Source organism: Micromesistius poutassou (genome assembly GCF_964030765.1).
Source record: "Micromesistius poutassou genome assembly, chromosome: 22".
Lineage (NCBI taxonomy): Eukaryota > Metazoa > Chordata > Actinopteri > Gadiformes > Gadidae > Micromesistius > Micromesistius poutassou.
This window is the reverse complement of record NC_140292.1, coordinates 5,938,142-5,965,876: the sequence shown is the minus strand read 5'-3', so window position 1 is coordinate 5,965,876 and position 27,735 is coordinate 5,938,142. Positions and strand designations below refer to the sequence as shown.

At 41.5% G+C, this 27,735-nt stretch overlaps 2 protein-coding genes across 2 annotated transcripts in view; both read right to left on the bottom strand.

Moving 5' to 3' along the window:
- pdlim5b (PDZ and LIM domain 5b) overlaps positions 1-1,579 on the bottom strand; it is a 40,449-nt gene extending 38,870 nt beyond the window's left edge. Inside the window, exon 1 of the mRNA XM_084486883.1 lies at positions 1,507-1,579. The gene's annotated coding sequence lies outside the window, so the exon portion shown is untranslated. The remainder of the gene's footprint in view (positions 1-1,506) is intronic.
- Positions 1,580-6,398: 4,819 nt separating this feature from the next.
- opn4xa (opsin 4xa) lies at positions 6,399-17,994 on the bottom strand (the record flags this gene model as incomplete). The annotated part of the gene is made up of 9 exons (XM_084486380.1): positions 6,399-6,429; positions 8,167-8,327; positions 9,311-9,485; positions 9,596-9,703; positions 10,623-10,784; positions 11,466-11,637; positions 12,030-12,233; positions 13,138-13,271; positions 17,861-17,994. The coding sequence occupies 9 exons, from the start codon at positions 17,992-17,994 to the stop codon at positions 6,399-6,401; spliced, it is 1,281 nt and encodes a 426-aa protein (XP_084342506.1).
- Between the last annotated feature and the right edge of the window lie 9,741 nt (positions 17,995-27,735).

The window sequence follows — 27,735 nt, the reverse complement described above, 5'->3', positions numbered from 1 at the left end:
AACATTGGCCTCAACTACAGATTTAAGTCGTTGTATGCATACATCACAATCCAAATGAGCACGGGAAAATATATTGTGATAAAGGTAAAAAATACAAATACAAACACAAAGATAAGAGGAGTAACCAACGGCTGTGTCGACTTCATTCCCAGCATGTTTCACTATAGCAACTTACCAGACAGTGTTAGAGATATACAAGTAATGCCTGGCAAAACATGTCTTTAAAACACAAAGTCCATAGAACTATTGATTCCCTGCCATGAAAGCAAAACAACCTATGAATCAATTCCGGTCCAAATGCTATTGCAAATGGCCTTATACAAGCTCAGTTCACACCATGCTAAACACAATATTTTTGCAGGGGGTGAAAGAAAAGAAGAAGGAGGTCTTTCTGCAAAGACCTTTGTGTTTAAAATCAATGCCCCCAGGGCCGGTCATCCTGTCAAAGAGAAGCAACCCATTAGACGCCCTGCAGATTAGCCCCCCCAAAATAACCGAAAACAGAGGACTTCATTAGGCATTCCTATTTAAGTCCAACATTGATCAATAACCACTAAGTGGTTATATTTATCTATATACAGATAGAAAGTGTACAACTTATATTTAGCCTATGTTTATAACGATTCCTTATTCGCTATAGGTTTAAATAGCCCCTCACACGCAACAAGAACCGTTAGACACACCCACCCATGTTCCCACGGGTGTAGAGTGGCCTACAGGTGCTACAGGTGCTACAGGTGTATTGGTTTTCTCCACAGCTCAGCAGTACAGGCACATCGGTTGGCCTGTTTGTGTCTATGTCTATTACACTAAATAACGTAGTATATTATGCTTATTATCACTGTATGAAATAAAATGCATGTTTGACAGCATGATAGCTATGATAGTTGCTGGCATATATCAAACATTTGCCTTGAATGTTTGATATAAGGTTCAAAAATACACTTTTGATGTATGTAAAAGGTTTTTTTAAGTAAAGGGCAGTGGTCGTGCTGTAGCCTACCAGTCAATGGTCTAGTATTAAAATATGGACTATACTTTTCTTGTTAAAATATTAATAAACCCCATAATTTTTTGTGTTATTGAAGTAATGTCAGCTATTAACTTTAGAAAAGGTCGTCTACATACAGTCCCATAGCGTTGTACGATGTCGTTCAAACCACAGCCCACCACGGTGTATCATGGATGTCCTTGATTGCCTTGAGTGGGTGTGCCAAAACTCCCTTCTGACACTTTTCAATTGTTATCATCCTATTAAAAGTTTTAGTTTTTCCAACCACTCAAGTTTTTCCAATCACCTCGATGGGAGAGTATTGTTAAAACAGTTAATTATTAATCAAATAAAACATTGCATTCAAACCCCCCGGCACTTGTTCCGTTTCACTTAACCCCAGTCACAACAACGCACAAACTTTCAACTGCAAAAAAGTTTAAGTAATTTTTTAAAGCAGACAAATAAACTACGTGTGTGAGCAAAGTAAAGTCCCAAAACATGGTCTGTCTCACCTTTTATAGAGCGAAGCCCGGGCTGGTGAGGAGATAGCGAGGCGCGTGTACAACCGTCGTACCTCGAGCTTTAGAACCGACTAAACGAAACGGAACTGGGACTTCCGCGTATATAAAGCTGGCCCATCTGGCCGTCAGTAGGAGGGTTTCAACAGCAGTGGTTCAGCGTGCATGAACTAGGTATAGCAGCCTGGGGAATGACTTGTTTTTCAACGGTTCTTAGCAATCGTTTTAAACGTACAGCTAGGATGCCAAATACATGTAGGCCTAATGATCTCAACGTTTGTTAAAGGGTAGGCCTACCTGGATAAAGTTTGCGTCTAGATAGAGATTGTCTCAACGCAAATATACTACTGCAGGGTAGGCGCTGCCCCGTGAGAAGTCAGTTTTTTTTAATTCATTTGAATATTTAGGTTGTTAGGATGCAGTAGGATGTAGTATAATACTAATCAGGTTGTTTCATTTTAGCAACAAAAAACAACTTCATTTGTTGATGTTTTCTTTTCAATTGTTTTAATTTAACCAATCTCACAGATGGGTAAAAGTGCAATATATTGTGAAGAAACACCCTATTGTATCAAAATAATCTAATGTCGTGGTGGAAAACTTGGTGTGGAAAGTGGAATGGAGTGGAAATTTAAAATGTAGCCTACATTTGTGAAACGTGGTCTTGAGGAAGTCGTAAGAACATTAAGCAAACAATGCTGATCACAATGACAATCAGTATAATGGATGCCTCGTCTAAATAAAAAAAAACATGTCAATTCAAGTCTGGGGGCGAAGGAACTTGGAACATAGTATTTTGTATTTTCACACATTTTATACCGAATGGCTCGGTCTCTTCGGGTGTCAGTGGCAAATACAGTGGTAAAATGTATGCCCGAAAGGCAGAATGCAATACTCCCCTCTAGTGGCCACTAAATAAAATACAGCAAGTACAGCACGTCCGTGTAAATTAATTATGTATTTATTTATTTATTACACAGATGTGCTGAACAGACGTGCTGTACTTGCTGAATTTTCTTTAATGTATATATTTATATATTTTATATATATTTATTTATTTATATCTTTCCGATAACACAGGTTGTTGTTTTTTTCTCCCTTTCTTTCCTTCGTTCTTTCTGTCTGTCTTTCTAATCTTCAAAGGGCCTGACCCTAAGGAGTGGCAGCTCTGCAGTGTGGGTAGAGGCAGTGAGCTGCTCTGAGATGTAACGATTTCGGTCAGTAATTGCATTGAAGCTGATTATTGATGGGTAGAGAATTTGGTTGCTATGTGGGCCGGAGACAGTCAATTCTGTCCCAGAGCACAGCTGCAGCATCAGTGATGCAATGGCATCTGTTTAATAAAAAAGAGGGTCCTCTTCAACTATGTTTTGACTCAAACATAGCTTCAAGACATGGTTGTTGGCTATAAAATCAGCATTGACTGAGATGTGTATGGATATTCGCTCATCCTCTGTATGTTGAAATCCCAAATTATACACAAATTTCAAACAGTGGCTACCAATTGTGTGTCGATGAATGCTTTGAGATAACCCTGGGACAGTGGAAATAAATGTCCACATTGTTGTGGTTTTTTTTACAATCTTAAACTAGCTAACATCAGAGATGCTTGTATAGACAGCGGTGTCATTGTCTCTTATCGGTTGATTGTATCTGTCATTTTTGTGTATAACATTGAGGCTCATGTCTCGATCAAGCATTTGGATGCATGCTGTTTAAATGAAGAGGCAACATGACAGAGAGGCACTTCCATCGCTGCCATTCAAGTGTGCTAAAAGGTCAAATACCTTAACCTCTTCATCACGAGGCCTATTTCTCTGAAAATAACATGCCCAAAGTGAACACCTGTGAGATGGTTGCGCAAGTGAAATGATCACTGTGGATACTACTTGGTAAACGTGAATAAAACTAGAACACAGCATAAGTGGAAGATTTTATTTCCGCCTGAAATAAATGTCATGTTTTAGAGTGAATACCACCGAGTGCATTATCAGTCATCAGGCCCTATAGAGCCATAGCAAAACATCTTATGAGTACCTGGGTCAATATTTGCTGTCAATTAAGTGAAGTAGAGCAAAGATAGAGAGGTTTTAGTAGAGGTAGGTTAAGGTGAAATATCCAAATAAAAGCAATCAATCCAATGCAAAAATATAAATTTGTTGAAACACAAACAGGTGGATATCTTGGGAACCCGTTGTACAATTTTGAAGTATGAGCCCTCTATTGAAAGGTCAGGGCAAATAGAATAGAAGCCAAACAATCACAATTGTACCATATGGCCACAGATGACTATGAAAAACATGTGTTCTGAATGAAGGCAATTCACTATTTCCTCTGAAACCCTCTTTTATCTCCTAAACATTTGTAAACAACGTGTTTAGTAGCAAAATGGTGTCCGGGGCCTAGATTACTCGTTTATGGTGGTATTATACGATCAAACCCAACTTGATGACAAAAACAACACAGGTAAAAGATAATCTTTGGTTGTAAGTGGAAAAAGTTTGTTCTTGATTTTATTTTGCCTAGTTTGGCAAGTTTCAATCACAGAGTGATATGGTTGACCTGTTGGAATCAGCAGAGTCTCAGCTTTTACAAGATAAATAGTTTGTTTGTTTTTTTCTAACCCTAGTTCAAATGACGTGAAAAAGATCGCTATTGATGTGCAGTTGCATGTGCACAGTAATGAAAATAACTTTTGTTTCTGCATGCTTCTTATTTTGTTTGGGTTGGAATTGTCTTTCATTAATCTCACAATGGTTATGATAGAATACAAGTTGAGAATGTAAAATGTATAGTGTTGTGTCACATAACTTCTTTCTCATGTGGTTAAATGCCTTACAACAACTTCGCAATTGGAGGGGAGGGGCTTTGCCCGCGATTGGGTCATTTCGGGATGAAGAGGGTATGGTAGTGGTTATGGTGTGTTCGAGATGCATCGTACACCACCGGCATGAGTTGTAAAGTGGTAAATCTCCCAGCTTTCTTGTGACATTTCACAGAGGGACGCCCCCTTTTGGTCATATCCACTCGGGCTCATGAGAGTCCACCGAGTTCAGCAAGGTTAACCGACTCGACAAACAAAGATGGCTGTGCCCCTAAAGAGATGCATTTTCTTTGTATTTGTACCACGTTGGTAGTTTTAATCTCAATTTTAAATGCTCTTACACACTTGATTACATTGCTGCTTTAATCTGGTCACCAATTTATGCATTGCACGGTCTTGCTGTGCGTGCAATACAATGTAAAGTTTTGTTGTCGAGCTGGTTTGCTAAAGAAGCTAATGTAGCTAACAATAACAATGACTAGCCTGTGACTTTACTTCCCCGACTCATCTTGTAGCGATGCCCACAAAGACAACCGGAAACGCTATAAGTGCTACAAGGCAGAAAAATTACATCATAGCAACTGCGGGTGGTGTACGATGCATCTCAAACACACCCTAGTTTGCACAGTATACATCGACATTCCCGACCCAACTGCGGCGTCACCGCATCCATTAAGCCAGTCAACAGCATGTCGATTGCCAGTGGAAAAGTCAATGGCAAATGGCTAACCAATGGGAAATCCACAACGTAGTAGTGAGCGCTCTCTGTCGATCCGTGGGAGCGCCGTCAATATCCCAGACCACTGTAGGGTCAATGGGTGACTAGGAGGGCCAATGAGCAGTCCTGCTGTGTAAAGCCCCTCCGAGGCGGTCCCGCTTCAACAAAAACAAAGAGAGTTCCCTGCTCTAGGGGGCGGCCATTACATAACTTGATAAGCAAGGAGAGGAAGTCAAAGAGATCCTGATTCTGTTCAAAGAAGGACTGGAGCGTTTCCGATCAGGGAAAAGAGTGTTTCCCACTGTGAGTGAGTAGGTCTCCCCCGAGATCCCTTGGAATATTCAGCAGACGTGACATGTGATTATGTGATGAGAAGGGCTGTAGATGGGGAAATGGGAAGCGACAAATCTAATCTACAAATATAGTGTGTTGAGGGTGGTCTTCAAAAAATACGTGATATATATTTTCCTGAGCGCATCAACCCTTTGTGTGTGTGTGTGTGTGTGTGTGTGTGTGTGTGTGTGTGTGGCTAAAGGGGAATGAATATCTTATATATATAAAAATTTGGCTTTCCTTTTGACTGCACAACTGCACACAGCCAAGTGTATGACACGTATACTTCATTCGAACTCTGTTGTTAGTTTAGTTGATAAACTCGGCCGTTAACAGTTACAAGTACAGCCATCGACGAGGAGTGGAGAAAAATAAACTATGTTACCACAAACACTTCTTGCTCACGCACGACAAACACACAGGTCCATAACTATAAACCCATGAAGCGTTCCTCTGGGTTCCTGCTCGTTTCATGGGGACAGGACCACCTCTGAGAGGACCCACGCATATTGCTGGGACAGTTTAAGCTCTTTGAGCCCTGCAGTGGGTCTCCCTGCTGGCTCCTATCTGTGCTTAGCCTTTCCTGGTGGGCTGAGATCTCCTCTGCCATGTCGTGGAAGGTAGTCCCTGTGGCGCTCCGATTCTTGCGCTCCGAATCCGGAGAGAAACGCACATCATTCGCGGCGTCGATTGGCACCGGCTCTTTCGAAAACGTGTCTTTCTCACTGGGTTTTTTGCAGCTGCTGCTGCTGCTGTTTTTGTTGTCGATGTGGTGTTGATGGTTCTGACGATGTTGGCCGCCTTTCCCCGAATACTCGCGCTCCTCATTATTATTATTACCGTTATTGCCATGATTATAATTATTATAATTATTATTGTTATTAGGGCATGCGTTCCAGTGCTCTGGGATGACATTGTCCCCGGTGGTGGCTTGGAGTGGTGTAGCAGCGGCTGTTTTGTAAGGTGGATTGGTAGGGTGTGGGAGGAAGTTGCGGTCACACCTGACGGCGGTCAGTGGTGGTCGCCGATCCGTGGCTGTTGCCTACAGGGGGGAAGACGCAAATACGGTCTGAATATAGAGAGAAATATGAAATGAACACAACGGCACCGTCACGTACACTACCAACCCGGTATCACGCGATTTTGTGCTCATGCTCACGGACGTTAATCTATTGAATCGTGTCCCAGAGAACAAATTTTTCCGTGCTACACAAAATGAAATGTAAACCCATGCATTGAGAGAGAGAGAGAAAGAGAGAAAGAGAGAAAGAAAGAGAGAAAGAGAAAGAGACCAGAGCACGATTGTCCGACATATTTCGTTCTACATAGAACAAAATTCAAACCAAAGCATTTAAATTGGGAGATTTTCTTTGACTTCAGAAGGAAGGAATTTATTTATTATTGTCGTGGAAATATTAATCATAACTATAATACACAATTATAAACCTTACATTAACCTTGTTTATATAATTACTAGTCAATCTAAAAGGAACTATTTACATTCTCCTTGGACTTTAAGATACCACCCTTCCTCTCGCTAACTGAGAGAGGTCAAGGTAGTTCAGATTTGCATTCCCACTGAAGCCACTGAGTCTGATACTGAGGCCAGGCCAATCGACTGACTTCTTTGTTGTGTAGATTTAGTGTATTGCAACCCTGTTTAACAGACTTGAGACATGTCCACTTCCCCCATAGTGTATTACAAATTAACTTGGCCTCTCCCGCCAATCCTAAATGCTCCAGAATGGTCACTCCCACTTACCTTTGTTAACTGTATATTCCCTACCCACAATGCAAACGTTTCCCTTTAAGAATCTTGTTCATCCATTGTCTCACTGAATGTATCCTTGGTAACTTTGCTGCCTGTACTTTCCCATGATCGTGCTCTAATATTAAATCAAATATTTCACTGACCGACGTGTCCTAAAAATAAGTTTCTCTTCATCAATTATATACGGAGAGGCCCTCTTAAGCCCATCAGTCACTTTTAGTAGAGCAAAGTTAGAGAAGTTTTAGTATATAAATTATATATATTTATTAAATACGGAGAGGCCCTCTTAAACCCATCGGTTTAAGATTTTTGCACCAGACCTCCTCGAAGCAACAAAAATGGTCTATTCAATTCAAGATGGGTGGGTGAGGATTTATATCAATATAACGAGAAAGGATGTAATTATAATGCCAAGAAATAAAGGCTACATGGTATACTTAGAATCATTTAAATATAATTGTGGTTACTCCTCAGTGCATCAGTGTCTCTATGGTTCCCTCTCTCCCTTCCACTGGGTTTAAGATTTTAGCACCAGACCTCCTCGAAGCAACGAAAATGAATCTATTGAATGGTCTATTAAATTCAAGAAGGGTGGGCGAGAATAGGGATATAGTGTCATACCTTCAATATGAATGGTGGTGGATTACAATGTTTACGAGATCTCATTATTACGAGAATTTATATTGATATAACGAGAAAGGATGTGATTATAATGCCAAGAAAATAAAGGCTACATGGTATACTTATAATAATTTAAATATAATTAACTTATATAGCGTGTAACAAGGCAACAAGACAATCTATTTGTGGGCCAGCAGAGGCAGAATTTTATCAGAATTAAGCCTTTAACTTATACATACATCTAGTCTAACTCTATATACATGTCAAATTGATGATATGCTGTACGTATAGCCTAGTTTTATGAATATATAAATATTTTTCCCTTGGATAAAAGCGTAACTGCTGAACAGACTAAAAATAGTATTTGCGAAGCGGCACAACACCTACCTTACCTGTTCCAGCGTGTCACTGCTCCTGGTTTGTCTGCTCTGCTGGGCTGGGGGTCCCCTGTGCTCCTTGCTCCGGCCCAGGACCCCCAGGGAGTGACTGGTCCTAAGGGACTGGCCTTCATGATTCATAGGGTCCAGCTCCACATCGCTCCATACCTGCTACGGTACACAAATCGTTACATGTAAAAGGGAGCTATATGTAAAAGATGTACTGTACTAAACCATACAATGACCATGATATGTCATCAGAGATTAAGAAAACCAAAATAAACTGAAATACTGGCTTCTCCGACAACAATGCCACAAAACAGTACGTTTTCCTATGAAATTTCCGCACGGACACGTAGGTTTTTGTTTTGGCCCGTCTGTTATGATTTACTATTCTCTGAACACCCTGGTTTCCATGTATTTAACAAAATGTGCACACAAACACAGCGTGCTGCAACCATGGAAGCGAGCAAACAAACTATATCAACTGGGATTGTACTCGATTATGCCGGACCCAAATAAGCCCTGTCCCCGCTACCAAATGGGTAAATCTTTAGGAGAAAGCATTTGGGGAAAGTTTATTTTGTAGAAAATGCCAGATGGGCTTGTTTATAATACACAAAAAATTATAATAATTGCAAACTAGAAAATAGAATAGCTCGTCTCAACATATAATGTTGCCCTTGGCGGCTCAATGTGGAAACCCATGTGAGCTTCGAGTCGGGGGAGGAGAGAAAACGTTGTCAATGGAACACATTGGACCTTGAGGCATTTCCATCTCCTTCAATACATTTCTGGAATGCAATAAAAAATGAGTATATATACACCAAAAGATTGCCTTCCCTTCTGTGTCCCGCATATTTCTATATGGATAAGATTGTATGATATATTTTCTATATGTGCATTCATCGAATACATTTGATGAATGCACATGCTGCTTTGTATTTCTGGAGTCAAATCCTGCACTCTCATTTGAAGACAAGATAGTTGCGCTCTGTGTAGTCAAGCCACATACAGACTATACACTCAACATAACCCATCGATCTGGCAATAACAGCACCTGGAAAGTGTCTCACTTATAAATGTTTCATTTTTCTCCATATTCATCCCAGCCCTTTCTGTGAGAAAAGAAAACGACAAATCCCATAACTCACCGTGTCGGCTGTCGACGTGGAGGAGACCCTGTGGAACTTGGTCTTGGAGACCGAGGACTGCCGGCTCACCATGGAGTCCCGGAAGGAGCACTCACTGTGGGCCCGGGACATGGACACCTTCCTGGGCGGCTGTCGTAGGAAATACAGGCAGGGCACGTGCTCGGCAAGCGTGTCTCTGTCGTACGAAATGGAACAAAAACAAAAGGGAAATAATAAGATGTGAAAAGTGTTTTTTTTTTCAGCTGTTAGAATAGTATGTCCAGATAGGTGAGTGAGTGTGCCAACCTGTATTTAGAGTGGATGATGGCGTAGATGAAGGGGTTGTAGATGGCGGAGGCTTTGGCGATGACAGCCGGTACCGCTTTGGAGTAGGGACTGAGGTGGCTCCCGTACCTGAAAGGGGCAGATGATGGTGGTACGGATCAACAGAGTGGTTCTGAAGCAGTGACTGAGAAAGTCTCTCTCTCTCTCTCTCTCTCTCTCTCTCTCTCTCTCTCTCTCTCTCTCTCTCTCTCTCTCTCTCTCTCTCTCTCTCTCTCTCTCTCTCTCTCTCTCTCTCTCTCTCATCACACACACCTTCCAATTGCAGGTTCATGTGTGTTTGTGTATGTGCGAGCGTATGTGTGTGCCCACTGATCTCTGAGATCTTCGTCTGCGTCTAATTTTCCAGCCCTTGGTTTTGCTCTTGGGCTTGGCCTGCTGTGATATTCCCTCTGAGTATCAGACCACTGACCCAGAAGGTGTTGCATGACAGCCACAGCTGCTCACGCTTTAGCCTGTATTGTTGCTGTTGAGCTTTTGTTTGGCTTGGAATAAGGCTAAGAATTCTAATACCACTTAACTCTCCTACAGTCCCGAAATACAATTTCCAGTTACAAAATGCAACTGGGAATTCATGTTGCCCTTAATCTGTGATTAAGGGCTATACAAATAAAATTTAATGATGATTGTGTGAGTGTTGAAATTGATTAGTGAGTGTTGATTAGTGAGTGTTGAAATTCCTTGGGCTCTATTAACACCTAAAGGCAAATAATAAACTATATATTGTAGTGAGTGGGCTTAGCACAATAAACACATTGCTAACTCTTATTCAATGTATGCATTTATATAATACACCATAATATCCACCTACATATTACTCACTAAACTACTTCATTTTACAAAAAAAGTATAGAACTGTCAGTGAAGAGGAATGAGCAAAAGTAATTATCACTTATTAAAGGTGACATATTATACTACCAGGTGTGAGTGATTAGCGCAAGCCTTTTGGAAATCGGCCTCTTCTGACATCACAAGATGTGTATTTATTTACCCCGCCCAGGCGATGAGTGTGACGCACGCATACGGCGACCATGAAAGGACATAAACGATGATGACAACAAAGGCCACTTTGGTCAGTTTCCACTCGGTCTTGATGGTCTGCTGCTGCATCAGCGTGGACTTCCTGACCTGTAATCCCAGCCTCTCTATCTCTCTACCAGGACACACGAAACACATGCAGGACATAGGTGAGCGAGAGGCCATAACCCTGTGGACCTCCTGAGAGCATTGTTCCTCCATTAATACTCATTAGCGAAGAAGTTCACAAATCAATTATTAATTAACAAGATAATGGGATAATGGTTTAAAAATAATGATGCACAAAAATTCCCAAGTTCAATAAAGTTTATGATTCACAAACAAGTTACAATGTGTTAATAATGAAACTCATGATTTGTTTATGTAGTTAAAAAGTATTGGTTAAAGTCGCAATGTTCGCAATGTATGATTTCAACTAGCTTGTAGCTTAAAATGAACTGATCAACAGCGATTTCAATGTTATCAATAAAATGAAATCTGATATACTGATATAACTGATATATTCTACAAATATGGAAAGCTGGCCCTGCGATAGCTCTCTTTATCCACAATAATCCCCCTATCGACACTGGTTAAACCCCTCCCACTCATGCCCTCGAGCAAGCCCAGCTACGCTAGTTCCCGTCACACAGTGGCACTACCATTTAGAGTGGACAGAACACTATAGTATTTTGAATTTATTTCTGAAAATCTACCACCTATGGGCTCAATCTTACACATTGCGATTTCTACAGGGGATATTTATTCACACCATCGTTCACAAATCTTCGTCACATTCTCATAAGTCATGAATTACCTGCCAGCACTGCGTATGGCCAGGAACATGCACAGATAGCAGTAGGATATTATACCCAGAGGGATGAAGAACACGAAGCAGCACAGCATCAGCGTGTAGCTCTTATTGGCCGGGGTGGACGTCACGTAATCCCACGTGCATGACGTCATCAGACCCTCCGGGATGTAGGAGCCTAGGAGAGGGCGGGAGGAAGAGGAGGAGAAGGGCAATTAAATAAGATAATTAATTAATAATAATTAAAGAAAAACCCCTCCAACATTTACCTAGTGAAGTCAACTTCAATGTTTTTTTAATTGCTTCGTTTGTCGTAATTATTTTCTAGATTGGTCCACTTTCACAGTTTTCATATTCATATTTTTGGTGTGATCGTTTTTTTAATCAGTTGTTCCTTCGTTATTTATGTAAAAAATAGATACAATAAAACACAATAAAAATACATATTTCTTAATATTTAAACATGTGTAAAGAAATAGCCAATAACAACAACAACAAAAAGAAAGAGTCTGCTCGATGACTCGTCGTTTGGGAACGGCTTCCACCGTGAAGGACGAGGCTCCCACTCACTCCAACCCAGCAGGGGGGCCAGGCTCCAGGCCAGCGAGTAGAGCCAGACCAGCAGGATCACCACCATGGTGCGCCGGCCCGAGATCCAGCGGATGGCCTGCAGGGGCTTGGTGATGACGATGTAGCGGTCCAGGGAGATGGCCAGCAGGTTGATCATGGAGGTGATGCCGAACAAGGCCCCGCAGAAGGCGTACATCTTACAGCCTGGGGGGGGGGGGGTCAGAGATTAAAGGGGTGAGGATTAAAGTAACCCCCCCCCCCCCCGACCCAATCCTAATACATACTCTGTTTGAGCCTGAGGTTGTTGTTGAACATTTCTGTGTTATTTCTGACATTTTTTTAAAGCTGTTTAAGGAGGGAAATTCTGCCGTTTGAGTCTAGAATCCCTGAGTGGTTGTTTTCTACTGTCTGGCCGCCATAGCTTGAGGGGGTGAGATGTGGGGTTTGACGCTTTGACGCTTTGACGGTTTGACCACGCCCCTCGCACAATCTCATGCCTGTTCACAATTTCACAGATCATAGAAACACGTAAGCGCGAGTGCTCCTGCTTACAGTAGGCATACTTAGTCCTGAAACAAAAGGCAATCTGTGTTTGAGTGCCGGGGGGAATGGCTACGGGGAATCTGGGGTTATGAGCAGGATGTGGAGTAGTCCTCCACTCTGTGCTTTCAATGTTGTTAAATATGTTGAGGGGCTTCATCTCAGTATGATTACGTGATTAGGAAATGTTCCCTATTGGGGATCCGCTAATGAGGCTACAGCAGTACAACCATGTCAGCATGCTATTATTTCCAATGTGACACACGGCTAATCAAACGCTTCGGCTCGCACACTTCTATATTCTGTCTCACAAATTGCAATTAATGAGGTTTCTGTGAAATATGTCAACATGGTGATATGCTGCAACTTGATGCAATGTTTGTTTTGAGGAGATGTGTGGCTTTTCTTCATGTATTTACAGCTGTTGTAAAAATGCATTCATAGATGCAGAACAGTTTGGTTTAATTCTGAGGACAAATGTAGCATTACCAGTCATTGTTTTTTAAGAGAATAACAGAATAATCTAATCTAATCACTGAAACGATTGTTTAAGAGGTCATGACATTACCGGTCTCGCCAAAAATCCACTCTTTGAAGAGAGAGTTGATGAAGAAGATGGGCGACTGTGTGATGGCCATCAGGAAGTCACTCACCGCCAAGTTCATGATGAAATAGTTGGGAGGAGTGCGGAGCTTCTTGTTACTGAAACACAGCAACAAGCATGGAAAGAAATTGTGTCACAAAAATCCAAAAACTTTTGAATTCTTAAAGGGTCTATTGATAGCTCTTAAGTACAAGCGCTATCATTTATTTTATTCAGTTTGGCAAATCCAAATTCAAAAAAAAAATCTAATCTATTGAGTGTGTGTGTGTGTGTGTGTGTGTGTGTGTTTTGTCTGCAAAAAATGACCAGCAATTCAGGAGGAAGAAAAGAAAACTAATCAGCATCGTTCTTTTGTTACCCAGACATCAAAATAGACAGTGACCTGTCGTCACATGTCAACTGCACCTCAGTCAATCAATCTGGCTCTTTTATAACATTGCTTTCTTTTTGTTAAGGACAATCCTACCTTGAACCCCTGCCAAGCCTTTGCATAGTGTCCCTCAGTAAATACTTCAAATTTCAAATTGAGTACTGTATATAGTTGGTAACACTTTTCAATAAGTGTGAATTAATTAACCATTAAGCAACATTAGTAAATGGAGTCATAAGCATTCATATATAGCATTAGCATAGTGATTAGGGGATGGGTGACTTAGTGGGTCCCTAATAAGGAATGTAAAAATGTATTACTTTGTTATGATATACACTATTACCTTATATTTCATAAAGACCATTAGTAAACATAAAACCAGTAGTAAATGATTATTAGACCATTAGTTGATTGATAACTGTTAATTAATGTTTATAACTACATGCACTAATGTTAATGAACGGTTCATTAATGTACTCTTACTGTAAAGGGTTACCGCATCATTAAACCGGTGCCCATTTTTTCAAAATAAAACCCTGTCTTGTGGCGGATTATGCATACTAAAATGCTTCCAGAGGTCTAGGGAGTTGCCAAGCAGAGCCTCCTTGACTACGTGTGCCCCACGCCGATGTCGCTCCCTTATTTTGAAATGTGCCTCCTAATGAAAGTGCCTTTAGCCAACGGAACGGCGCTTTCATCATGGCCATACTTCCCTCTGTGATGTGGAATACCCTCGTGTCTGTCTCACAGGCTTGTTCATGTATAACACCTGTTGTCCACACATACTCATATGCTGGGATGCTTGTATACACTTGTATATTTCATTTTTGTCAATGAGCCAGCTTAATCAAAGCGACTTACAAAAAGTACCGACACATGTTCATCCATTGAAGGATAAGGGATTAGGTATTGCTAATGAAAACTCAAGTTCAAGTAGAGTACAGACATCATCTTTGCGTCACTCCATTGCTTTATACATATTTGTGGTGATCGGTTATTCTCTGAAGGTTTAATCTGTCAAAGATGTCATTCCACAAATATATTATTCTCTTTCAAGTACTTCTGCACCCCTGAAATGAACCGCAGCAAAATATTCTTCTCCTAGAAACTCAGTGATGATTATGGATAGGATTAAAGAAAGGATTTTAGGATTGATTATTGTGGGTTTATAGAGTAACCTATCCATATAACTTGCTTTGGAAACTATAAATGTACTATAAACCTAATATGGAGGGGTTGGGGTTAGACTAAAATAGGGGGAAAATGCACGACACATTGCCTGTGACACGATTCTGTGGTCCAAAGAAATAATCCAGACAAGGTTTCATGTACTTTGTTTGTTTAAAATGTTTATAGAATTACTCTTTCAATGTCTCGCAAAAGTGGAACGTATGACTTAGCATGTGTATGTGCGTGCGTGTGTGCGCATGTGTGTTTGCATATGTGTGTGTGGTTGTGTTTTTGTGGGTAAATCGTGTGCCAAATCTTTGACGAATGTTGAGTGATGGGTGAGGGTGTGACACAGGGGTGAACTGGAAGACGCCACCAGCTCCAGGCCACTAATGCAGGAAGCATGTAACCGGCCGTGCCCGCAAGAGTAATGGCCTTTTAACTGTGTGACAGACGACAAGAAACCACCATTTGCCTCTTCACTTCAGTCAGCCAGGCAGAGCCCCAGTGGCCAAGCATGTAACAATAACCAAAAGGTCACTTCTATAGTCGACTATGACTTCCATAGTCCAATATCTTTCCATTTAAAAGCATGCTTTACAACCATGTGTCCAAATATCCAACTACCTTAAACCACACAAAGATTGTTTCAAAAGGATTGTTGGTTTTAATATTTATCATTACTACGTCAACATATCGTTTATTCTTTATATATTTTGAAGGATATGGAAATATGAACCCAAATAATGATATGAATAATATAAATCCTGTGCAAACATATCCAGGTCATTCAACATGCGTAGAAAGATCTGAATCGTACATATTACTCCATAAGTAATCAAATCAATATCGATTTATGATATTTCATTTTTGTATTATTTCCTTATTAAACATTTCAAAATAAAACCAGTTATCAGACTAGACAGACTAGTCTGCTGTCTTGTACGGAATTTCCTATCTATATTGTGCTGTCTCCTATCTGTCTTGTACTGAGTCCTCTATCTGTCTTGTACTGTCTCCTATCTGTCTTGTACTGAGTCTTATCTGTCTTGTACTGTCTTCTATCGGTCTTGTACTGAGTCTCATATCTGTCTTGTACTGAGTCTCCTATCAGTCCTCTACTGTCTTCTATCTGTCTTGTACTGTCTCCTATCTGTCTTGTACTGAGTCTCATATCTGTCTTGTACTGAGTCTCCTATCAGTCCTCTACTGTCTCCTATCTGTCTTGTACTGAGTCTCATATCTGTCTTGTACTGAGTCTCCTATCAGTCCTCTACTGTCTCCTATCTGTCTTGTACTGAGTCTCATATCTGTCTTGTACTGAGTCTCCTATCGGTCATCTACTGTCTCCTATCTGTCTTGTACTGAGTCTCATATCTGTCTTGCGCTCAGTTTAGAGCCTCCTTTCTGTCTTGAGCCTCCTATGTTTCGGTCTCCTATCTGTCACCCTGAGTTATGGCATCAACCCATCCCTTATGGCGACGTCAAAAATAAGTCCTAGTGTCAGAGAGAACACCACTATGTCGACATGAATCAAAGTCATGCCTTAAATATAACCAACAGTGCTTCTCAGATGTACCTTATGAATAATATATGCATATATAAAGACAATATAAATCGTAGTGATGGCATTTTCGGGGGGATTTAATAACTTTCTATTACGTAGAAAAAAAGATGTGCAAAACAGCAAATAAAAACATGAAATAGCTTAATGGATACATAAAACTATTTTGCAAAATGTTAATCTGTTTAAAGGAGGCCACTGCATTCATTTGCTTTGGTGAAAGAGAGCAAAAGGGATATTTGCATGATAGTAAGCGCTAGTTCAAAAGAAAAGCTTTGGGAATGATAGATGAGAATAAAATTCAGCTTAATGTTGCTCTTGAAATGAATGCAGCTGTAGCCTCCATCATGTTCCATTATACCCAAACACATTATCGACCTTGTCTCACAAGTGATATTATGTCCTTTCTAAATTACAGACAGCTGTATAACCAGGGGGAAATGACTCTTCAATCTCAACAGCTTTTGACTGATCCTGTTTTTATACTCATATTTACTATCATCAGGGCAATCAGTTTTGCACTAATATTTTCCATCACTCTACACAAAACACTGTATGCAGATCAAACTGCTGTTTGTTGGATGTTCTGTATGACATCGCGTTCACACTGCATCCGTCCGTTAACGGATGATGGAGGTATGGAGGCTTTTTTTACATACACATGTGTTTTCCCGGGTTGCATTACAAAGGCGATTTCATTGGACAGTGTATTTGCTTATATTTGCATAACGTGATCTGATTGGCTGACGGATCCGTCGCTACCTGAAAAGTTGAACATTTCTCAACTTTCTGACGCAGGCAATGGAGCCGACAGAACGGACGGACCCACAATGCATTTTAAGAGCGCCCCATGCAAAGTCAATGAGATCCGTCAACCGGCGGATGCAGTGTGAACGCGGTGACTCTTTGTTCATGGGGACTTTTTCATGAGCTGCTGTTTAAGTGATGTTTGTGGTATGTACAGGTCATGTGGTCTGTCTGACTACATGAGAAAAGAGAAACAAAACATAGCAAGAGACACATCTGAATCCCTACTCTCAGGTCTAACTCCTAATTACAAATGAGACGTTACCCTAGAAACCCAAGTTGTCATGAATCTATTGAAATACATGCTCTCCACACACTGACAATCTTGAAAAGACCATGCTTAATATAGCCATATTGAGTGGCAGTTCACACTCGTCCACCCAAACTCGTGTCTACTGGAAAGCAGCTCGATCCAAAACCAAACTGGTTGGTTTTGCATCCGGTTTTGGATCCTTCCCGTTCAGACAGTTTTCCATCAGACTTTGCCCCAGTCGAGCCAATCATAACTGTTCATCTAACACGGGTTTGATAGCATTACTGTTCAGAGGACCGCCCTATGGGAGCGCCATTGACCCATGTTCATAAACAACCAAGATGGGCTCCGATTGGTGTTAGGTTCATTCTATCGCCTCCAGAGGCAATTTTGGTCAACGCCCCTTGAAAATGAATTAGCAGTTCCAGAGTAATACGCATCCAGCAAATCAATTTCCGGTGATGTCAGGCCAAGTCCCTGCCACTCTGCGCTCCATCCCCCTGTGAAAGACGGAGGGACGTACCACAAGAAGGCGTACATGACCAGGGCGTTGCCGGTCACACCGACCACTCCGATGATGAGCACGAAGAAGGCAATGACGTAGTGTGCGTGGTCCGGGACGTCCACCTTGCGGTAGAACCCGCGGTCCATGTCCATGTTCTGGGGGAGGGAAGCAGACGAGCAGCGTCAGCCGGAGACTCCCGACCGTCCCAACGATTTTTGTTGACCGGTAAGAACGAGAGATGATATAGATTTAGCCCACACTTTCCAAGCTTATAGTCCATGGGATATTGATCACTTCAAGATATAAGGTCTGACCTCGGAACACAACCTGTCACATTGCATTTATTCTGCAAGGCTAGCCTCACTCAATATGATTGGATTGATCCGGCGTGAAACAGCTCCCGCAATTTTTTTTTTTACATATTCATAATGGAGTCATAGCCTACTTAGCCGTATTTTAAGCCGTTATGAAAAACGAGTCATTATAAAATTAGAGCAACATATTAACTTGAGGTGGTGATTAAACATCAGCTTTGCTTGATAATTAAATGGGCTTGAATGTCCGGGGTCATTTCCATGAACGCTCCTCAAATGGAGGACAGGAATCCTAAGAGGATTTCTTTTGATCTGTTTGTTGTTAATGTGATGGAATCAGAAGGGGCCCCCTGTCTAACCCATCATTACCCATCATGCTCTACACAATATTCATCCAACCCCAAATAACAATTCCGATATTTCATTGTGTCAAATCGTCATTTATATGTGCGACGACAAACAAAAATACTTAAATTAAACAAAGTCATTAACTTATTTTGGGAAGGAGTTGGGAATGCATTGGCTATTCCACAATACTCATCTTCTAGGCCTTAATGATCCTGCTATTCTTACCTGAACAGTGGCCATTCTCACCTGTACGTATCACATTACCCTCACCTGTACTAAGCACACTGTTCTCACCTACACAATCCCTCACACTACTAGTGTGTCTAAAACAGTGTACATGGATATATGAACATAATGCACAACTGTTTTTGATAAAGTGTGTAATGTGTTACAAGGAATATGCATGACTGTGTCTGGGATGGTTCTAACTATATCCATATGTGGAAATGGAAATGGTTGAAAAATATTTGAGAGATAATCAATCAAACTTTATTGCAGACTCCAACATCCAGATAGACAAGCAATCACATACATACATAAAACAGACAGTGTAAAAGGAGTTATATCACCTAATAAAGTGCTTATGCAAATTCAGTAAAAAGGCATCTAATAAATAATAGCAGTAAAAAGTGGCATATAAAAACAGTGATAATACACTTCCTATAAAAGACACAAATACCAGTGTTTCCACATATAGGATTGCTATCTAACAGAACTACACATTGGATTGAACTGTAAAATAAGATTATTCTGGGACCCCTGCAGTCTACATATAAACTTATACATCAGTCTTCTCAGGGTGGCCTGGAAGGTGTTTATCCCTAAATCACAAAAAATCTTGCTGGCACTACTACCCCTGGGCTTCTTGAGCAGGATTCTGAGACAGTCATTATACGCAACCTGGAGTTTGCGCAAGCTCTCTTTCTTATACCTCACCCAGAGGGGGGCTGTGTACATAGGGGTGCAGTAAGCTCTGAACAAGTTCACCTTCACTTCATCAGAGCAGTAGTGAAATCTTCTCACTAACATATTGGCTTGGACGTATAGCATTCTTCTATGTCTAAGCATGTCAGCATCATCCTCCATTTTATCATTGATGATGTGGCCTAGATATTTTGCATTGGTACACACAGACAGGGTTTGACCAGACAGATAGACACCTGGGAAGTTAAGATGTTGATCCTCCTTGGTCCTACATATCATTAACATACTCTTTTTGCCATTGTACTTGATGTCAAACTTGACCCCATAGTCTGAACATATGTTGAGAAGCTGTTGGAACCCTGCACTATTGGGAGATATAATGGCCAAATCATCAGCGTACATAAAGTGATTGATAAAGGTGTTACCCATTATGCACCCTGTTCTACAATCTCTCAACTGCCTTGACAGGTCGTCCATGTACAGGCTGAATAGGCTTGGGGATAGAAGCCCACCCTGCCATACCCCATTGCCAACTCTGAAGGGAGAGGATAAGATACTCCCCCATTTTACCTGCATAGTCTGCCTGCCGTACCAATATGCCAGGATACGTATGATGCTACCCGGAACACCCCTATGCTTCAGCTTGGTGAAGAGCTTGTGATGGTTGCCTCTGTCAAATGCCTTGGAGGCATCAATAAAGCCCACCAACATTGTTGAGCCCTGCCCTCTGTACTTTTCTGCTTCTTTTAATGCATAAATACACAAATCAGTATTGTGCTTGCTCTTAAATCCGAATTGGTTGTCTGTGGTGCAAATAAGATCCCTAACTCAATTATCACAATTTCTAGCACCTTAGACAGTATGCTGGCTAGGGCAATGGGTCGATAATTGTCCATACTCCCTAATCAAACATAAATGTTTAAAATACCATGTACTTCCTCAATATTCTCAGTACCTTATTCAAACAAGCCTTGCACCTGTATGTGAAATACATTCTAAAATGTCATTTCTGATTGGCATGCATGTGTGCGAGTTTCATAACCCATAATACCCAGTATAATGAGATAATGCGCCCAAGGAACTGTCGAGGGAAAATGCACCGTGAATGTTGAAAGAACAAACATCTCTTTGTCTTAATATATTATCTATCATTTGTCGGCGCACAGCTATTTACCAACAACACAACCTTAGTTAGCAGAGTCCAGACCAAAGGATCTGGAACACATGCAGAGAGAGACTGACAGACTGTCAGAGACTGTCAAATCACATGTGGCAATGTGAACCACCTAGTGTTCCTGATCCACTGGAAGAACGGAAGAAAAAAAATTAAAACACCACACTTCAACCGCATCGATTCGCCATGTCACCTCAGTCTCTGTCTGTTTGGGTCTTTTAAAAACGTTGTACCAACATGTGGGATTATAGATAGGAACGTATTCTTAGATTTTTGCCCCACACCATGAGCGCGCCCCAGCACTAAACTTAGTGCCCTACCTGCTCTCCAGAAGTACACCTCTCCTCCTTTCTTGTGGCCCTCGCCAGGTCCTGGGTGGGAGAGGTGAGGGGGGAGGTGGGGGTGTATAAAAGACCCAACAATCCAACTTTGCTTCTTCCAGTAGAGCTCTTACATATTTTCTTCACAAGAAAATGGTTTTGGGCGCCGGAAAAAAAGAAAAAAAAAGAAAATAAACGGTTTGCGCAAAAACAAGTGGAAAAAAAAAAACGAAACACTTCACAGTACAAAAAAAAGGGGTTGAATTGAGGGACGACGAGTCGATTGCGTCTGCCTCTGCCTGGGATCTCCTCCTTCCGTCGGAGCCGACCGAGGAGGATCTGCCGCTGCTACAGATGGTCTGCTTGATTGGTCCACACTGAGGAAGGATAAACACACAAGCACGGGTCCTCGGGAGGGGAGTGAGAGCAGGAGGATAGACGGAGAGCGGCAGAGGCAGCATCAGCGCTCTATACTCCCTCCCCTCCCTACACCACCCGCTGCCTTCACACACACACAGCTTTCATGTGTGTTGAAATTGATTGTGTGTGTGTGTGTGTGTGTGTGTGTGTGTGTGTGTGTGTGTGTGTGTGTGTGTGTGTGTGTGTGTGTGTGTGTATCCCTGTGTGTGTGTGCATGTGCGTGTGTGTCTATGCAACAGCAGAAAGTCAGTTGATCATGTTGAACATAGTGGAAGTAACACAAGCCTTCAAATCCCTCGCTCTCTAAGTTCTGGAGTCACATGTGGGAGAACGCTCCAAGCCAAAGGCCTAGTCTGCTGTGGATGTTCCTGTTCCTAAAGAACAATGGCGTTAGAATAGGTTCATCTCACCTGAGGATGTTTGTGAGAGAGAGAGAGAGAGAGAGAGAGAGAGAGAGAGAGAGAGAGAGAGAGAGAGAGAGAGAAAAAAAGGGAAAATGGAAGGGAAAGAGAGATACAACGAAAAAGAGAGAGAGAGAGAGAGAAAGAGAGAGTGAGGTCCTGGGGGTGTATAGAGAATCAGGCCTTGTTCGCTGCTCATCCTGGTGCGAGGAGACAAGGAGGAGAATACGAATCCGAGGAGAGGGGAGCACTCAGCCAGATAAAAGCCTCCTGGTGTTCATCATCTCACACCCAACTGAGCAAGCAGCTGTACCTCCCCTCCTCTTCCTCCACCTCTGAGAACTACATTTCCTTCCGTTCCCAAAGGTCTTGCCTTTTGCGTCATGATATAAAAGACAGAAGAATTGTTTGTGTGTGTTATGACCAAACAGTCCACTCTGTTTTTGTTTCAAGTTTGTTTACTCCTGTTTCCAGACTCATTAATCTGTTCTTATTGAATGATCTGGGTCAAACCCTATGTTTGTGATCACCAGCTGATTCACAGTATGAGCCCACTAGCATCATGGGAGCCACAAAGCTAAGGTGTGTTCCCAGATCAACTCTTTTCACAATGAAACCTTTCAGCTTCGGCCTTTGCTGCAAGCTGAATGCTGAAAAAGTAAAGTAAAGATGAAGTAAAAGTAAAGATGAATCTGTGAGAGGTGCATGCCCAGAAGGTGAAGGACATTAGCTCCTCCTTTACCCCTGCCAGCATCCTCCCTTCGCCCATCTCCACCTCTGTTTTTAGCCACTTTATCCCTCTCACCTTCGAAGAGGTCAACAGAATAGTTAAGTTTGACCATGCCACCACCTGCCCCCTTGACCCTATCCCTTCCTCACTCCTCCAGGCCGTCTCGAGCGTCATCCTGCCATTTCTCACCGCCCTTATCAACTCCTCCCTCACTTCAGGCATTGTTCCAGTGTCCTTCAAGACTGCCAGAATAAAGCCTCTCCTCAAAAAACCGACCCTTGACACCACCGACATCCAGAACTACAGACCGGTATCTCTTTCATTCCTTTCTAAAACTCTGGAACGTGCCATCTCTAACCAACTGTCCTATCTCTCGCATAACAACTTGCTTGACCCTAATCAGTCAGGCTTCAAGAAGGCACACTCCACTGAGACGGCTCTCCTCGTGTTGACTGAGTCATTCTGTGCTGCCAGAGCCTCGTTCCTCTCATCGGTTTTCATTCTCCTCGACCTGTCTGCAGCATTTGACACGGTGAACCACCAGATCCTCCTCGCCAATCTCGCCAAACTTGGCATTGCTGAATCTGCCCTATCCTGGTTCACATCCTACCTACGAATCGCACCTATCAGATAACATGGAATGGCTCCTTGCCCAAACCTTGCACACTTGACACTGGTGTCCCTCAAGGCTCTGCACTGGGGCCCCTTCTGTTCTCCCTCTATACCAGATCTCTGGGCTCTGTAATTACATCACACAGCTTTTCCTATCACTGAGACGCTGACGACACTCAGCTATTCCTCTCTTTCCCCTCCTCTGACAAAACCCTGATTGCAACTCGCAATGTGTTGTCAGAATGTCTGGCAGACGTCAGCACTTGGACCTTGGGCCCATCACCTGAGGGTTAACCTCAACAAGACTGGGCTCCGCCTAATGCCAGGAAAAGATTGCCCACACATGGACTTACTGGTCACTGTCGAGAACATCACTATCTCCTTCTCCAACTGCCAGAAACCTCAGTGTGGTACTGGACAATCAGTTATGCTGCACCACAAACATCACCGCGGTGGCCCGATCCTGCAGATTTGCACTCTACAACATCCGTAGGATCCGGCCCTTCACAAGGGAAGCAGCTCAGCTCCTAGTCCAAGCACTGGTCATCTCCCGCCTCGACTACTGCAACTCGCTCCTGGCTGGACTCCCTGCCTCTGTGATTAAGCCTTTGCACGTATGTAAGAATTGGCTACTTTGTCACATTGTCAAACACATTTCCCCCAAAATATGAATCATGAATAACAGAAAGTGACGATTCCAGTGTCAATAGAGGACTACAAAAAGATGTGACAACTTTATGCAAAACGTAATTAAATAATTGGGGTCAAAATAATTGATCAAATACGAGTCGAGACGTATATGCAATTAATACTATTAACATGAAAGAAAAAAGCTGCAGAGAAACTAACATACATCGTCTGCTATTGAGTCATCAGGACAGGATTTTAATAAATAATTCAGTGCAGGTTCAATTATTAAAAATAGCAAGATAGTGTTGTATTCATGTTTATAGGATAATTTGTTGGTAATTGTGTTATTTTCATTCATTAATATTTCCAGTGTTTAGACACTACTCCAAAGGCTCAGGTGAAAGGCTACAATCAACCTGTCAGACACACTCCAGCTAGACGTGAGGATACAGTGAATGCAGCCATGCTGACAGACTGACTCCTGTAGGCACTGCAGCAGGTCATTCTATTCAGCTCTGATTGGCTCAGACAGTGTATTGTGTATACCGGTATTAGCCATTGCATCCATCCGAGAGCATTCAATGAATGTTCTCGGATGTCAGATGAAAGGGCTTGACTGTGGACCGATTCAAAATGGAATGCTGATGGAACTTTCTTCTGACTGCCTCAAGGTTAGCATCACAAAAGTTCAAAAGTTCAGCACTCTAAGAGCCAAAGGGTCTTCGCTTTTGTCATGCCGACCTAGCCGGCATCACATGTGAAAAAACTTTTCGATTGGCAATCATCAAGTTATGTCTGTTTCTGCACTCAGAATGTGCACGAGATTGATAGAACGCGTTACTTTTAACGTTAACAGAGGCTGTTGATAAAGGATCTTTGTTAGTTATGTGCAGATGGCATTTTTTATTTTATTTATAAAAAAAAATTAACGTCGTAGTTAAGTTAAGTGTCAGGCGTGTGTTGTAAAGTTCTGGGAAACCCATAATGCGGTCTCAGTAGCCTTTCAGCCATTACATTTCTGTTGTGATGTTCCTCGTCTTCATTGTCACAGACCTACTAGCAGTGCTGCTGCCATTTTATTCAGTTATTGACAGTTATTTTGAATTTAGGATAGGGTGTATGGCCACCTAACTTAAGAAATTAGGATAGTTCTGTAATGGCTAAATTCCTATCTTAAGATAAGATAGGATTTCTTCCTAAGTTTCATTAGGAAACCTTCTGTAATACCAAAACCCCTAAATGTGGAGCAGCGTATATCCATGATGATTGTAAACTGTGTATATAAATGTGACTCCAAATAAAGATAATTAAAAAAAAAAAAAAAAACTAAATGCCTTCCTATCTTAAGATAGGATAGGATTTCAGAGTTAGGAAGTTTCTGTAATGAGGCCCCAGGGTACAGAAATCAATAAGCCAGAACAACAACAATGTGTATTAGATATTAATAAGATGGACCCATACCGCATTAAATATGTAGTGTTATTATTAAAATGGACATGATGTAACAAAAATGATTCTATGTTCACACTCTGTATATATTTATTTTCTTCCTCAATGAGCACTGTAGAACGTTCCTCTTTAAAAACAAGATGTGCAAATAGGCTTTCTGTTACTTATGTTCTTGTTTCTCCTCGTGTCCAGAAGGCCTAGACACAATATAAATGATGTGTGTCTACCCTTTGAATGCTTGCCATTCAGACAGAAATGTGTGATGTTATGTCAGAGGGGATGCACTATTCATTTATACAGAGTAGTGCCCTTATGGATTAGCAGGGATTTGCTGTTGTTAAAGACCAGAGGCAATGTAACATAGAAACAAAAGATTATCAATAACACTTACTGGGCATAGCTGTAGCGTAGTGTATTGGCAGGTGGTCGACTGCCATGTTAAGAGCATAGTAAGGTACTATATTAAAGATCGATATACATACACACATACATACACACTCATATATAAATACATGAGCAATGAACATGTCTGAAGCATGTATTTTTGACATCTGATTCTTTCGTGTTTTTTCTTTAACCATCATAGGGGACTATATGTAACCCTACACCCCGGAGCCACAAGTCAACTAATTAATTAATTTCAAAGTAATTTCTTAACTATTACTGCATCCTTGAATTTTTGTAAGCTTAAAGTGTCTGCGCGGTATTCATGATGGAAATTGGCTGATAAAAGTAAGATAAGTGCATTGCTGGTTTGTTTATTACATGTCCAACGGAATATACATCACACAGTTTTAGAATGTATGGTGAATAGCCATGCTTAAAGTACACTGTTGGTCAATAGGATGTTCCTACAATAGAGGAGGCTGCCCTTTCAGGACCCTTGTTCTTTTTTTGATTGACATTCTACTTCCTGTCGAAGAACTTAGTTTTAAAAGTTATTATATTTTGAACGGTTAATTCCACCCAGAAAATACTGAAACAACAGCCTCCTATATTGCAGTGATGTGGGAGTGACGAGACTTCTAATTCCCTATTTGTACATTTTCACCTTATTTAATTGCAATAAAGGGGTGATGAAGGGGTTTGGCTATAGCTCATGTTCTGCCTGGTTACAATGTCATCACTGATGGGGGTCCTACAAACAGTATTATTTTAAGTTCATCCTTCCACGCAGCAAAAAACAAAGGCCACACTTAAAATGAGAAATGGTAAACAATGAGAGAAAACATTGAAAAAAGGAACCCTTCAGTTTTACTGTGCGATCTCTGCAAGTTGTTCTCCCTGTAACCTGAATAAACCACCTAACGTTTTAGCTAATGTGCTTAGACGCTGATGCTGTAGGGATATGTATCGACAGTCGCTTGGCAAAAACAGCTCCATATTAAGTATCACGGTGGGCAAAGATAGATGATTGATTCCAACACTCGATTTTTCCATTGGAAAAACACAAACCCGGGCCGCCTGTCGGCAAGGAAATGAGCGACACCTGTGACTGACAGGCCCATTTGGCGAAGTCCGAAGTGAAGATGACGCAGCATGACAAGGGATTATAGGTGGATGAGGTGGGGGCTGGTCTGGTATCTTAGTCTATCTTAGTAAAGTGAACGAAAGGTCAGATAAGACATTTCTCAAACTTGCTTCTTGAAATCCATCAAAGTAGTGACATACATACATACATACATACATACATACATGAGAGCGCGAGAGAGAGAGTCCAATCAAATTACTTGGTCGGAACGAACTGTTGGGATGCAGTGGATGCAGTACATGGACACCATCATTGGATTCAAATTCTGGTCAATACATGACCCTCAATCCCTCCTACATCAAGTCCTTTGCATTGGATACTATGCAGATTGTTTGTAAACAATTGTTGTTGTGGATTCAGGATGGCTAAAGTTTTATTCAAAGTGCAGGGGTCAGTCGCCACTGTGCCGCTGACGAATCAATTCCCAATCAATTATCCTACTTGAGGTTATGCTACAATGCGGATCCATGCAATTATTGATTGGATATGTAGTAAACAAAAAGACGGTTATACAGCTTTCATTTGAAGGAGTTTATTGATTGTAAGGTCAATCAATGTCCTTATAGCAAATATTACTGGGGCTGGTTGGCTATGCATTTGTCATCTTCTTTCACATGAACTTACAACATTAAATAACGACATTTAAATTAACTGTACATATTAAGCATTTAATGCAAATATGACCAGGTGAACCATGTTGGCACATTATTAAAAAGTACATTCCCATGAAAGAAGAAGGTTTAAAATTCACTATCTCCAACTGTGATTTTCAGACAAAGTGTACTCAACACTACACAACTATTTCCTGTATTCAATCATACGTAAAGTCATCGCATCAGCGAACAAGTTTCTGAACGACGGTGCGCTGAAGCCCTCTCTATGACGGGTGCTGGAAGCGGTGTTCAGTGGACTCAGAGATCTAGGAAAGGGGAGCATGATGAGGGTAAACAACAGCATGCTGGCTGTAGTCGGGAAAGAAGCTGATGGGGGTTCAGGGTTAAGGTATAGGAGTATGGGGAGGTTGTGTAGAGTCTGCAGTT